The sequence below is a fragment of the Oryx dammah genome, unplaced genomic scaffold (genome assembly GCF_014754425.2).
Source record: "Oryx dammah isolate SB20612 unplaced genomic scaffold, SCBI_Odam_1.1 HiC_scaffold_18, whole genome shotgun sequence".
Lineage (NCBI taxonomy): Eukaryota > Metazoa > Chordata > Mammalia > Artiodactyla > Bovidae > Oryx > Oryx dammah.
Window position 1 is genome coordinate 98,971,810 of NW_024070202.1, and position 14,444 is coordinate 98,986,253.

The 14,444-nt window shown below is 38.8% G+C and overlaps 1 protein-coding gene across 1 annotated transcript in view; it reads left to right on the plus strand.

Annotated features, from left to right (window-relative positions):
* The window catches only part of AGBL3 (AGBL carboxypeptidase 3), a 105,734-nt gene that overhangs the window by 60,888 nt on the left and 30,402 nt on the right, over positions 1 to 14,444 (plus strand). The window contains exons 14-15 of the mRNA XM_040260925.1: positions 9,705 to 9,762; positions 11,829 to 11,894. Of these exons, the coding sequence (XP_040116859.1) occupies positions 9,705 to 9,762; positions 11,829 to 11,894 (124 nt within the window). The remainder of the gene's footprint in view (positions 1 to 9,704; positions 9,763 to 11,828; positions 11,895 to 14,444) is intronic.

The window sequence follows — 14,444 nt, forward strand, 5'->3', positions numbered from 1 at the left end:
GGAGGGTCTTATTAAGGTTCTATATTTAAATTTCACTTATAATTACCTTACTCAGAAAACTATTTAAGGTCTCTTACAAAGAGGCATTCAGGATAGCAAGAAGAGATAAAACTTAGAAAACTTAACAGGAATACAAGAGTATAAAACAGGTGGTGCTGAGATTGCCTTTCATCATGACACTGGAAGGAGCTCTGCAAACCCTTTCACCAGCAAAAGTTGGTGAAAAAAAAATTTTTTTTTTTTTTTAATTTAAAGTTTCTGGAAATGGTCCTGGGGCATACAGCAAATGAAAAAAACATCTACTTAGGAAAATCTAAAATATGATAAAAACAAACAACAACAACAAAAAACCCAGAACCTCTGGTATTTGAGTCAAGACTCTGCACACCGCCCCCCCCGGCCCCAGCTCACTGATACTCTGCAGTGGAGGACACAGGGTCCCCTCTCCCCACAGATACCAGACAAAGGGCTATCCATATACCAGTAGGGGCAGGGCACTCGAATTTCTTACTCTGTCTCCAGCTACCTACTGCTAAAGCTAAGTTCCAGGTAAGTGCAGCCAAGAGGTGGGGGCTCCCTTCTTTCTCTCTATCCAGAACCCATTCTTGAAAATAAGGCTCTAGTTTGGATGCTACATCACTGAAAATATTTTGGTTCTAACTGCCCCTATCTTGGCTAACGAAGTGTTAGTTCCACACTGGAAGGAGCACATAGAGAAGGCCTGAGACTACTGCCCTCTTCCCAGCTACATCTTAGCTCTGAAAGTGGGGTACCACTGAAAGAAAAGTGCCACTGTCCCCTCTCTCAGCGTGACACCCCCATTAGAAATTTTGCATAAGTGCAGCAAGATGGCAGAGTAGAAGGATGTGGAGCTCACCTCTCTTCACAAACACATCAAAAATACAACCACCTGTGGAACAGTTCTCACAGAAAACCAACGGGAAACGGGCAGAAGACCTCTTACGTTTTACAACTGAAGCTGCATACACAGTAGAGCACAAGCTGTCCGCACCTGCATGTGGGGCACAGGTACTGTGGCAACAGACTTTGTTGGCATGCACACCAAGTGGCATCCCAGAACCGCATGTCTCTAGCAGACATCCCTGAGGAGGAATACAGAGCGGCTCCTTTCCCTGGTCCTTCCCACCTCACACCCCAGCTTGGAGCTGGATGTGGGGTGGAGACGCCCTGGGGGGCACTCCGGCAGAGGCAGCCAGGGCCCCAGGCGGCAGCACAGGCACCTCCATTCCTGCAGTTACCACACCCCAACCTCTCAGCCCCAGCCTAGAACTAGTCTGGGACAAACACAACAGAGAAGGGACACAACCTCGGGCTGCCTCTGGGCAGAACTGCAGGTGACTTCACTGGCGACGCACAGGTTCGCTGTGACCACGTGGGCCCCACTTGCTTCAGCACTCACCTCCTCTGGGGCAGAGCACATAGTTAAGGGCAGCAGAGCCTTACAGAACCCAGGTGATCTGGAAGACAGAATAATGGAAATCCCCAATCAGAACAGCAGACAGAAAGCCAAATTGGCGGGTTGGTGGGGGCGGGGGGGACTGGAATGAAAGCCATACATAAGAGCTGTTGGATATTATAGAGTGCCTTGCTTAATCGTGTCTAACTCTTTGTGACCAGGCTCCTCTGTCCATGGAATTCTTCAGGCAAGAATGCTGGAGTGGGTAGCCATTCCCTTCTCTAGGGGATCTTCCCGACCCAGGGATCAAACCCACATCTCCTTAATTGCAGGCAGATTCTTTACAGTCTTACCCACCAGGGAAGCCCCATAAAGAATGCCAGCCTGTGCATAATTTTGGTACCAGAAGGAGAATAGAGAGAAAAGGGGATCAAAACTGTTTTTAAAGAAATTATGGCTGAAAATTTCCTAGAATCTAAAAAAGGAAACATATCCAGGTATAGGAAGCATAGAGGGTCCCAAAGAAGATAAACACAAGCAGACCCAAACCAAGACACAGTTAAAATGGCAAAAGTTAAAGAGAATTCTCGAGGCAAGAAGAGGCAACAGTCAGTTACAAGGAAACCCCTATAAGGTTGATTTCTCTGCAAAAGCTGTGCAGGTCAGAAGGGAGTGGCATGATATAGTCAAAGTCCTGAAAGAGAAAACTCTGCAACCTGGGATACTACACCCAGCAAGATTGTCGTTTAGAATAGATAGAGACAGAATTTCTCAGACAAGCAAAAACTAAAAGAGTACAGCACTCCTAAGCCTAACCTAAAAGAGATATTGAGAGATCTTCTCTATATAGAAAAGAAGCAAGTATCTATAGGAAAAGGGAAATAACAGGAAAGGCAAATATATAAAAAGATTGAACATCACTTAAGTTAGTACATAGATTAAAAGCAATCCAAAAAAATTATAAAAGCAACTATAACTACAATTAATAGTAAAAGGATAAGCATCAAAATGTAAAATAGACCAAAATCACAAAATGTAGAGGAGGGGAATATAAAAATGTAGATCTGTTAGAATATGTTTGAACTTGTATGACTATTCATTTAGAACACATAAAGTTATGGGTTAACACTTGAAAACCAAGGTAACCACACATCAAAAAGGTACAATAGATTCTCAAAATCCAAAAAGAAAGGAACTCGAGCATAGTACAGAAGAAAGCCATCAAACCACAAAAGGGAAAACAAAAAGAAGAAATAACTACAAAAACTGGAAAGCAAATGTTTAAAATGGCAGTAAGTACATACTTTATTGATTTCTTTAAATGTCAGTGGACTAAATTCTATAATCAAAAGACAGAGTGGCAGATTGAATAAAAAATGCCACCTACAAGAGACTCACTTTAGGGGAAAAGATACAGATTAAAAGTGAGGGGATGGAAAAAGGGATTTCATCCAAATGGAAATAATAATAAAGTAGGGCTAGCAATACTCATATCAGACAAAACAGACTTTAAAACAAAGGCCATAAGGAAAAACAAAGGACATTATATAATGATAAAAGGAACAATACAAGTAGAAGATACTACACTTGTTAACATAAGTGTACTCAATACAGGATCACCTAAATACATAAAACAAGCACCAGCAGACATAAAGGGAAAGACCTATAAGAATACAATAATAATAGTAGGAGACTTTTATTGACATGAATGGACAGAACTTCTAGACAGAAAATCAATAAGGCAACAGAGATGTTAGATGACACAACAGACCAGATAAAACATAGCTCCTAATGTCTTCCCAAAGTAAAAGACTTAATTTGCAACAGATCCTGGAGAAATTCAAGCTTAACAGCATTCTCAAAAATTGAAATATAGAGAAAGGCAATTTGAAGAAGATTGGTAGATTCTTTGGAGATATGGGCCAAACATATAGGCTGGCTAGTTCACAGAACTGGGGGTAGGGGAACAGGTGGGAGGAGTCTAAGGCAGGGTCAGTATAAATCTGAAACCCTGACCTGCCAAATTATCCCTTCAAAGGAACCCAGATTTGATTGAATTAGCCTGTAGAGCAATTTATAAAACGCTCAAGGCATTGCTGAAGCAATAGACCTACCAGCCAGAAATGAGCAGAATTTAACAGCTGGGTACAGTCAGAGGAAGAGTCAGAGAGACTTCTGCCAAAACCACTGCCCTCCCAGAGAGTGTGGTCAGGGATGGAAGGGGTAAGGGGAAGGATTAGTACCCTACCCAGAGATCAAAAGAACTGTCTAGTTAGGAAATAAGCCTGACAAACACGGATGAAGGACAACATCCCAAGTTGATGAGATCCAAAAAAAAAAATCCTCTTTGGATCCCATCAGTCAATCCATAAAGCATCTGTTACCTGCAGAGAGCCCAGAAGTCAGCCTGAGTGCCAGCCTCAGGTTAGAAGATTTCTACTCAAATATTTTTGGTGTTAATAATAGTAATCCAGTGGGAAATCTAAGGTTAGCCATGACAAGTTCATTCAGCAGATACAGCAGCAAATACACTGCCATCTGCCAAATGTGGATTAACAGAATCTACTTTTCCAAGAACTTTTGAATTTTTTTTCTCATTTTTAAAATAATCTTTGGTAAAAAGAGTGAACAGTATCATCTTAACTGAGGTTAATGCCTGGGTCAAATTAAGCTCATGCTCTTCAGCTATTTCTTAAATGATTGCTTGTAAGATATCAATATATCCCTAAAGTATTAAACTATTTTAGTAACCTTTATTCCCTACCAGGATACTTTCAGTAATTAATCTTGCAGACTTTAAGCAAAAACAAATACTTGTAGATTACTGTGATTAGAATTTATAGATCAATATGGTAGAAACCAATACAATATTGTAAAGCAATTATCCTCCAATTAAAAATAAATATTTAAAAACAACAAAGAATTTATAGATCACATTCATAAAGGACACTAGGAGTTGATTGTAGCTCAGTTGGTAAAGAATCTGCCTGCAATGCAGGAGACCCACATTTGATTCTTGGGTTGAGAAGATCCCCTGGAGGAGGAAATGGCAACCCACTCCAGTATTCTTGCCTGGAAAATCCCCATGGACAGAGGAGCCTGGCAGGATACAGTCCATGGGGTCACAATAGTCAGACATGACTTAGCAGCTAAACCAACCAACCAACCAACTGTAAGAACACTGGCTTGGTGATTTTCTTATTTTTTTGGAGGCTAATTACTTTACAATATTGTATTGGTTTTGCCATACATTGACACGAATCTGCCATGGGTGTACATGTGTTCCCCATCCTGAACCACCCTCTCACTTCCCTCCCCATCCCATCCCTCTGGGTCATCCCAGTGCACCAGCCCCGAGCACACTATCATGCATCGAACCTGGACTGGCGATCCATTTCACATATGATAATATACACATTTCAATGCCATTCTCCCAAACCATCCCCCCCTCGCCCTCTCCTACAGAGTCCAAAAGACTGTTCTATACATCTGTGTCTCTTTTGCTGTCATGCATACAGGGTTATTGTTACCATCTTTCTAAATTCCATATATATGCATTAGTATACTATATTGGTATTTTTCTTTTTGGCTTACTTCACTCTGTATAATAGGCTCCAGTTTCATCCACCTCATTAGAACTGATTCAAATGTATTCTTTTTAATGGCTGAGTAATATTCCATTGTGTATATGTACCACAGCTTTCTTATCCATTCATCTGCTGATGGACATCTAGTTGCTTCCATATCCTGGCTATTATAAAGAGTGCTGCGATGAACATTGAGGTACGGGTGGCTCTTTCATTTCTGGTTTCTTCAGTGTGTATGCCCAGCAGTGGGACTGCTGGGTCATAAGGCAGTTCTGTTTCCAGTTTTTTAAGGAATCTCCACACTGCTCTCCATAGTGGCTATACTAGTTTGCATTCCCACCAACAGTGTAAGAGGGTTCCCTTTTCTCCATACCCTCTCCAGCATTTATTGCTTGTAGACTTTTGGATAGCAGCCATTCTGACTGGCGTGAAATGGTACCTCATTGTGGTTTTCATTTGTGAAAAGGAAAGATAAGCATCTGAATGCAGAGTTCCAAATAGCAAGGAGAGATAAGAAAGCCTTCTTCAGCAATCAGTGCAAAGAAATAGAGGAAAACAACAGGATGGGAAAGACTAGAGATCTCTTCAAGAAAATTAGAGATACCAAGGGAACATTTCATGCAAAGATGGGCTCGATAAAGGACAGAAATGGTATGGACCTAACAGTAGCAGAAGATATTAAGGAGAAGTGGCAAGAATACACAGAACTGTACAAAAAAGATCTTCACGACCCGGATAATCACGATGGTGTGATCACTCATCTAGAGCCAGACATCCTGGAATGTGAGGTCAAGTGGCCTTAGAAAGCATCACAACAAACAAAGCTAGTGGAGGTGACGGCATTCCAATTGAGCTATTTCAAATCCTGAAAGATGATGCTGTGAAGGTACTGCACTCAATATGCCAGCACATTTGGAAAACTCAGCAGGGGCCACAGGACTGGAAAAGGTCAGTTTTCATACCAATCCCAAAGAAAGGCAATGCCAAAGAATGCTCAAACTACAGCACAATTGCACTCATCTCACACGGTAGTGAAGTAATGCTCAAAATTCTCCAAGCCAGGCTTCAGCAATATGTGAACCATGAACTTCCAGATGTTCAAGCTGGTTTTAGAAAAGGTAGAGGAACCAGAGATCAAATTGCCAACATCAACTGGATCATCGAAAAAGCAAGAGAGTTCCAGAAAAACATCTATTTCTGCTTTATTGACTATGTCAAAGCCTTTGACTGTGTGGATCACAATAAACTGTGGAAAATTCTGAAAGAGATGGGAATACCAGACCACCTGATGTGCCTCTTGAGAAATCTGTATGCAGGTCAGGAATCAACAGTTAGAACTGGACATGGAACAAAAGACTGATTCCAAATAGGAAAAGGAGTACGTCAAGGCTGTATATTGTCACCCTGCTTATTTAACTTATATGCAGAGTACATCATGAGAAACACTGGACTGAAAGAAGCACAAGCTGGAATCAAGATTGCCGGGAGAAATATCAATCACTTCAGATATGCAGATGACACCACCCTTATGGCAGAAAGTGAAGAGGAACTAAAAAGCCTCTTGATGAAAGCGAAAGAGGAGAGCGAAAAAGTTGGCTTAAAGCTCAACATTCAGAAAACGAAGATCATGGCATCTGGTCCCATCACTTCATGGGAAATAGATGGGGAAACAGTGGAAACAGTGTCAGACTTTATTTTGGGGGGCTCCAAAATCACTGCAGATGGTGACTGCAGCCATGAAATTAGAAGACAGTTACTCCTTGGAAGAAAAGTTATGACCAACCTAGATGGTATATTCAAAAGCAGAGACGTTACTTTGCCGACTAAGGTCCGTCTAGTCAAGGCTATGGTTTTTCCAGTAGTCATGTATGATTGTGAGAGTTGGACTGTGAAGAAGGCTGAGTGCCGAAGAATTGATGCTTTTGAACTGTGGTGTTGGAGAAGCCTCTTGAGAGTCCCTTGGACTGCAAGGAGATCCAACCAATCCATTCTGAAGGAGATCAGCCCTGGGTGTTCTTTGGAAGGAATGATGCTAAAGCTGAAACTCCAGTACTTTGGCCACCTCATGCGAAGAGTTGACTCATTGGAAAAGACTTTGAAGCTGGAGGGATTGGGGGCAGGAGGAGAAGGGGATGACAGAGAATGAGATGGCTGGATGGCATCACTGACTCGATGGACGTGAATCTGAGTGAACTCCGGGAGTTGGTGATGGACAGGGAGGCCTGGCGTGCTGTGATTCATGGGGTCGCAAAGAGTCGGACATGACTGAGTGACTGAACTGAACTGAATTGAATAATGAGTGATGTTGAGCATCCTTTCATATTTTTGTTAGCCATCTGTATGTCTTCTTTGGAGAAATGTCTGTTTAGTTCTTTGGCCCATTTTTTGATTGGGTCATTTATTTTTCTGGAACTGAGCTGCAGGAGTTGCTTGTATATTTTTGAGATTAATTCTTTGTCAGTTGCTTTGTTTGCTATTATTTGCTCCCATTCTGAAGGCTGTCTTTTCACCTTGCTTATAGTTTCCTTTGTTGCGCAAAAGCTTTTAATTTTAATTAGGTCCCATTTGTTTATTTTTGCTTTTATTTCTAATATTCTGGGAGGTGGGTCATAGAGGATCCTGCTGTGATTTATGTTGGAGAGTGTTTTGCCTATGTTTTCCTCTAGGAGTTTTATAGTTTCTTGGCCTGGTGATTTTATATGAGATGAAGAGAATAGTTTTATTATGGTTCAAAGTCATATTTCAATCAAAGGAGGAGAGCTAAAAATGACAATGAATTCATCAAATCAAGTCTTATTACAACTGAATTTTCTTCAGCCTAGTTTCACCCCTTGTCTCTCTAATTCTTTATGTAATATTGCTACTTTTAACTTTGCATAATTTTTTCTAGAATACTTATCTCTTTCCCTTCAATAATCAAGTTTTGATTTTTACAATTTCCTCTCACCTCCCATTTTCATGCTGATTATATCTTTTTGGGGGGGAGGGGCTGCCATTCAATTTTATCTAAAAAGAACCTTTCTTTATAGTCCAACTCTCACATCCATACATGACTACTGGAAAAACCATAGCCTTGACTAGATGGACCTTTGTTAGCAAAGTAATATCTCTGCTTTTTAATATGCTGCCTAGGTTGGTCATAACTTTCCTTCCAAGGAGTAAGCATCTTTTAATTTCATGGCTGCAGTCACCATCTGCAGTGATTTTGGAGCCCCAAAAAATAAAGTCTGACACTGTTTCCCTGTCTATTTGCTATGAAGTGATAGGACTGGGTGCCATGACCTTCGTTTTCTGAATGTTGAGCTTTAAGCCAACTTTTTCACTCTCTTTCACTTTCATCAAGAGGCTCTTTAGTTCTTCTTCACTTTCTGCCATAAGGATGGTGTCATCTGCATATCTGAAGTTATTGATATTTCTCTCGGCAATCTTGATTCCAGCTTGTGCTCCATCCAGCCCAGCATTTCTCATGATGTACTCTGCATATAAGTTAAATAAGCAGGGTGACAATATACAGCCTTGAAGTACTCCTGTTCCTACTTGGAACCAGTCTGTTGTTCCATGTCCAGTTCTAACGGTTGATTCCTGACCTGCATACAGATTTCTTAAGAAGCAGGTCAGGTGATCTGGTATTCCCATCTCTTTCAGAATTTTCCACAGTTTATTGTGATCCACACAGTCAAAAGCTTTAGCATAGTCAATAAAGCAGAAATAGATGTTTTTCTGGAACTCTCTTGCTTTTTCGATGATCCAGTTGATGTTGGCAATTTGATCTCTGGTTCCTCTGCCTTTTCTAAAACCAGCTTGAACATCTGAAAGTTCACAGTTCACATATTGTTTAAGCCTGGTTTGGAGAATTTTGAAACAGTTTGGAAGTATCTAAAATGTTTTCAGCTTGCCTGGTGGCTCAGCTAGTAAAGAATCCACCTGCAATGTGGGAGACCAGGGTTTGATCCCTGGGTCTGCAAGATACCCTGGAGAAGGGAAAGGATACCCGCTCCAGTATTCTGGCCTGGAGAATTTCATGGACTGTATAGCCCATGGGGTCGCAAAGAGTTGGACACGACTAAGAGACTTTCAGAATGTTTTCACACTCACATGATGATTTGTGTACACTATTCAAGACCAACAGTCACAATTCCACAGCGTTTTGTGTCTCTTTTAGTCCAGCTGGGTCAGACTGGCAAGGTATCTCCTTTCGTGACACACAGACAGCAGTGTCATGCATATGGTCTTTCTTACTCTAAACGTTTTTTTATAAGCTATGAGAAATTATTTTTTCAACTTTCATATATAAATACAGTTTTGCAGTTGCTTATACTTTTTCATACAATTTTATATATTTTCATTCATTTTGTACTTCTCTTCCTTTATCTTTAATCTTATTAAGTAAATGAAATTATAAAGCATACAATTTTTGTCTCTTTCTCATCATAAATAAGTTCTATATGAAGAAAAAAAATTTAAACTCCCTTTAATGCCAAAATATAGTATTTAACATTTTCTTTTGTCATTGGTGGAGAAGAAAAGTAGCATTGTGAAAGATACTAGAAGGTACTGATTTAAAGGATTATTTTTGCCCATTCTAAATCTATGAGGATAAAATGAGAAATGTTGAAAATTACCATAAATCATAGAAAATGTACCTCATTTTCATGTTTATAATATAGTACTGTTTTCCTTCTGGTTCTATGTTCCATTAGGTTTGTGATAAAGGACATTTAGTTCAAGGACACAAAGAATCAGATTCTGATGTGACAGGTAATGTTCTGCTTTTACGCTCTGATAAACGAATAATTCCTCAACACTTTTTTGTACTTAGAGGTTATCACTGTGCTTTGTGCTAGGGATATTAAGAATATATTGTACTATTTCTTACCCCTTAGGAACTCATCATTTAATAGGGGGAGACAAACAAATAAACAAGTTAAGTGCAGTGTTAACAGGTGCAGTGCCTACAGTCTGGACAGGGTCCCCAGGAAACACACTGAGGGTTGGACTGAGTGGTCCACATACTTGAGAGATATCCCTCATTTGAAAGGTTTTTCCCCAAACAGAATATAGGGATTTTATGTTTAAAAAACATCATGGTCCTTTTGTTTCATAAAGTAATAAAGAATGGGCCAAGAGAGAAATTAAGTTTTGGACTACTCATTTGCTTCTGTGAGAATCTGCTAAGTCTGATATAAATATAAATCTCTAAGAAAAAAAATACCAGAAATGTTAGAGATTCAGAAATATATAGTCTGGTATTTTTTTCTTAATTTTTATCTCATTATTTTTACTTGAGGTCCTTTGAAAAATATTCATGTAATTTAAACATTTTAATTTCATCTATAATAATTCTTTAATTTATGTGTATATATATTTTTAATATATTTATACCACACTTATTTTCAAGAAGTATCTCAGGTAGTGATTAAAAGTATATATAAATGTACATGCTTCCTTGGTGACTCAGACAGTAAAGAATCCGCCTATAATGCAAGAGACCAGGGTTCAATCCCTGGGTTGGGAAGATCCCCTGGAGGAGGGCATGGCAACTCACTCCAGTATTCTTGCCTGCAGAATCCCCATGGACAGAGGAGCCTGGCAGGCTACAATCCATGTGATTGCAAACGACTGAGCAACAAAGCACAGCCCAGCATAAATGTACATAAATCCATTTAGTTTATGATGCAATTGTTTTTATTCAGTCGCTAAGTTGTGTCCAACTCTGCAACCCCATGGACTGCAGCACTCCAGTGCTGTCTCTTACTATCTCCCTCTATGATGCAGTAGGCTAATTAAAAATAGAAATGAAAATAAAAACCACACCTAAGAGGGAATTTTATTATAATTAAGATGGTTACTTCATTGTACTTTAAATGCTTTCTCATAGTGATAAGCCAAGAAAATCTGTCACTTTTGATATGTAACTTTTATATATTCTTCTGTTAAATTTAATGTCAAAATTTAAAAATAACATATTTTAGAATACTTACTTTAGACATTTTTTGTATACATGTACAGTCTATGTTAATCACACAGACAAATCTTCAGGGTATTTTTTGCAAGATTTAAATGTTTTCATTTAAAATCACAGTATATTATTAACTTCTCTCTGTTAATAAATGGTGGCAGAGTATTCCATTGTATTAGTGAACCTTAATTTATTTAGATACCCTCCATTGTTAAAATTTTATTTTGTTCACGTTTTTTTCTATCGTAAACAAGACTTTTTAACTCACTATTTGTGATTAATTATTTATCTGTAATAGATTCCTAGAAAGGAACTGCTGACCCAAAGAGTATGAACATTTTTTAGACCTTACCTATAAATAGCAAAAATGCAATAAAATTCATGAGATTTGAGAACTGTTTGTGCTAATTTCATTGAGCTACTAGTGGTAAAGAACCCGCCTGCAGATGCAGGAGACATGAGAGGTGTGAGTTTGATCCTTGAGTCAGGAAGATCCTCTGGAGGAGGACATGATAATCCACACCAGTATTCTTGCCTAGAGAATCCCATGGACAGAGGAGCCTGGAGGTTACAGTCCATGGGGTTGCAAAGAGTCAGCCGCGACTGAAGCGAATGAAGCAAGAAGCGAATAACCTGCATTGCTTAGTTAGCCTAATGAGAAAAGACGTACCCAAGTGATTCAATAAACTTCCTGCCCTGGGATTCTTACCGAAAAAAATAATAATAATAATAATAATTTCATTGAGCTAAACTACTATTTACACATTATTTGCTAGCATACTAGCATTTTCATTTAGAAAAAGATAAAACTACGAAATGTAAAAGAGTTGACCTTTTTTCTTTCTTTTTTTACCATCTTTTCTAGATACAAGACCTTCTATATCAGATGACTGTATATTTGATTATTTCAGAAGACAGCTCCCTAATCAAGGTTTGTAAGATGGGAATATAGACAGTAATGAGTGGTCGCCTATCATCTGAATGTGAGCTAATTAATAATATGTATCTGGTCACGATTTACACATAAGAAACTAGAAGATTATCTTCAAATCGGATTGCCAAAGAACACTTCACCTTCCCAGAAATTCTGTACCTCAAATTTTGATTTTTCTAACTCTAGAAATATATAGAAGACAGTAGAACTTCCTTATATGTCAATTTGATTTCTGGTAATTTTACCAAGTCCAAAAAAAAAAAAGATCACTCATCTCATTGTCTAATCTTTTCATTCCCATCTCACCGAATCTTAGAGCAGAGAGAAGCCTTGAGAGTTCCCAACTCTCACCTCCTACAGATGACAGGACCCAAGCACATCCAGCCTTTGACTGACAACACTTGGTGACAAGCAGTTTACCAAACTGCAGTCAATTCATTCCATTTCTTGAGAGCAATGCTCTTTTTATGTTGAGTTTAAAACACATGTCCCTGTAAATTTTAACTCACCTCTTTAAGAAACTTTAAAGGTAAACATTTCTGACCGACTCATTTTCCCTAATCCTCCTTGCAATAATAAGAACAAATGTAACACCTCTTCCACATGACAGATCATAAGTGTTATTTAAAGCTATTATTTATTTACCTGAAACTTTCATTTCTTTCAGCCATCCATAATATGACTCAAGTCCTTTTACTATCATATTTTACTCTTTTCTGTCACTATTCAAGCTTGAAGAAAACTCAACACAGTATTACAGATGTCATCTAACTAGGACAGTCATTCCTTGGTAACTGAGGGGGAACTGGTTCCAGGAATCCCACAGACCAAAATCTGAGGATCCATCCCTTATATAAAATGGCACAGTATTTGCATATAACCCATGCATATCCTTCAGTATCTCTAGATTAATATAATACTTAATACAGTGTAAATGCTATGTAAACAGTCACCAGGGCACAGCAAATTCAGGTTTTGCTTTTGAGAGCTTCTTGAAATTTTTGTCCTACTATTTTGATCCACAGTTGGTTGAATGCAGATGTGGAACCCGTGGACATGGATGCCTAACAATATACAATAAATTATCTTTCTCATTTGCTTCTTTCTAGATACCAGATTCACATTAATGCAGTCTAAGATTACATATGTTCTTTTGAAAATTATCCTAAAATACTGACATACTAGATTTACAAACACTCAAACCTATAAAGTTTTATTTTGATACTACCACTACGTCTCCTCCATTCTCTTACTTTAGTTTTGGTCTCATATTTTGGTCTTAGGTATTGAGTCTTAAATTTATTCTTGTTAAACTAAGTCTTCTTTGATTCAGCCTTTCATGAAATCATTCTTGATTATGTCACATTGTTGTACCACACACATGAATATACCTTATACACACACACATATCTTTACATATATCTGACCTCTTGTCAAAGCTTCAGCCTCTTATATCTAACTATCTGCTATGTATCTTCACATAAGTGTCCCTCACAGCCAAATTCTAATTCATCTAATTCCACACTGCATGCTGTTCCTTCTGTATTCAGGAAGTACTTGCAAGTACTAACTAAGTAACTACCAAACTAGAAACCTGATAAGTTACGTTTTTTTCTTCTTTCACTTCCACCACTCATATCTAGAGAGCCACTGAATCCAATTGATTTTACCTCATGATCCCTTTTATCTTCATCTTAACTACCATCATTCTTTTCAGACTCATCACATATTTATCAGAAACACTTTAGTTTCTGAGTGGTTTCCTTGCCATCTGTGTATGTGTGTGTTAAGTTGCTTCAGTCATGTCTGACTCTGTGCAACCCCATGGTCTGTAACCAACCATGCTTCTCTGTCCATGAAATTCTCCAGGCAGGAATATTGGAGTGAATTGCCACGCCCTTCTCCAGGGGATCTTCCTAACCCAGGGATTGAACCCTGGTCTCCTGCATTGTTTACCTACTGAACCACAAAGACCTAAGCCAGTACTGTCATCCTAATTCTACCTTTCATACTACCATAAAAGTAATCGATCAAAAACAGAACTCTGATTAATACCACTGTCCAAAATAAAGCCTGTCAGTAATTCCCAGTTTTCTAACAGTGGTTGAAGTTGGCACAGTCCTGAAATTTAAATTTGTTCTAGGCTTTCTCTTTTCAATTTTTTTAACTTTTAATTTTTAAATAATTTCAAAAAGTACAAAGAACTATATCTATCTACCTATCTAGTTATATTTTCCCCTAAATCCACTTTTTTAATAAATATCATGCTCCTTTATTGCTAAAGAACTTCAGCATTTATTTTCCAAAAAGAGCACAATAATGCCATTTGCAGTGGCACAGATGGACCCCGAGACTGTCACACTGAGTGAAGTGGGTCAGATGAGAAAGGCAGGTATCATATGGTATGGCTTGTGTGCATGTGTGTGTGTGTGTGTGAGTGTGTGTGTGCTCAGTTACTCAGTTGTGTCTGCCTCTTTGCAACCCCATGGGTTGTAGCCCACCAGGCTCTGTCCATGGAATTTTCCAGGCAAGAATACTCAAGTGGGT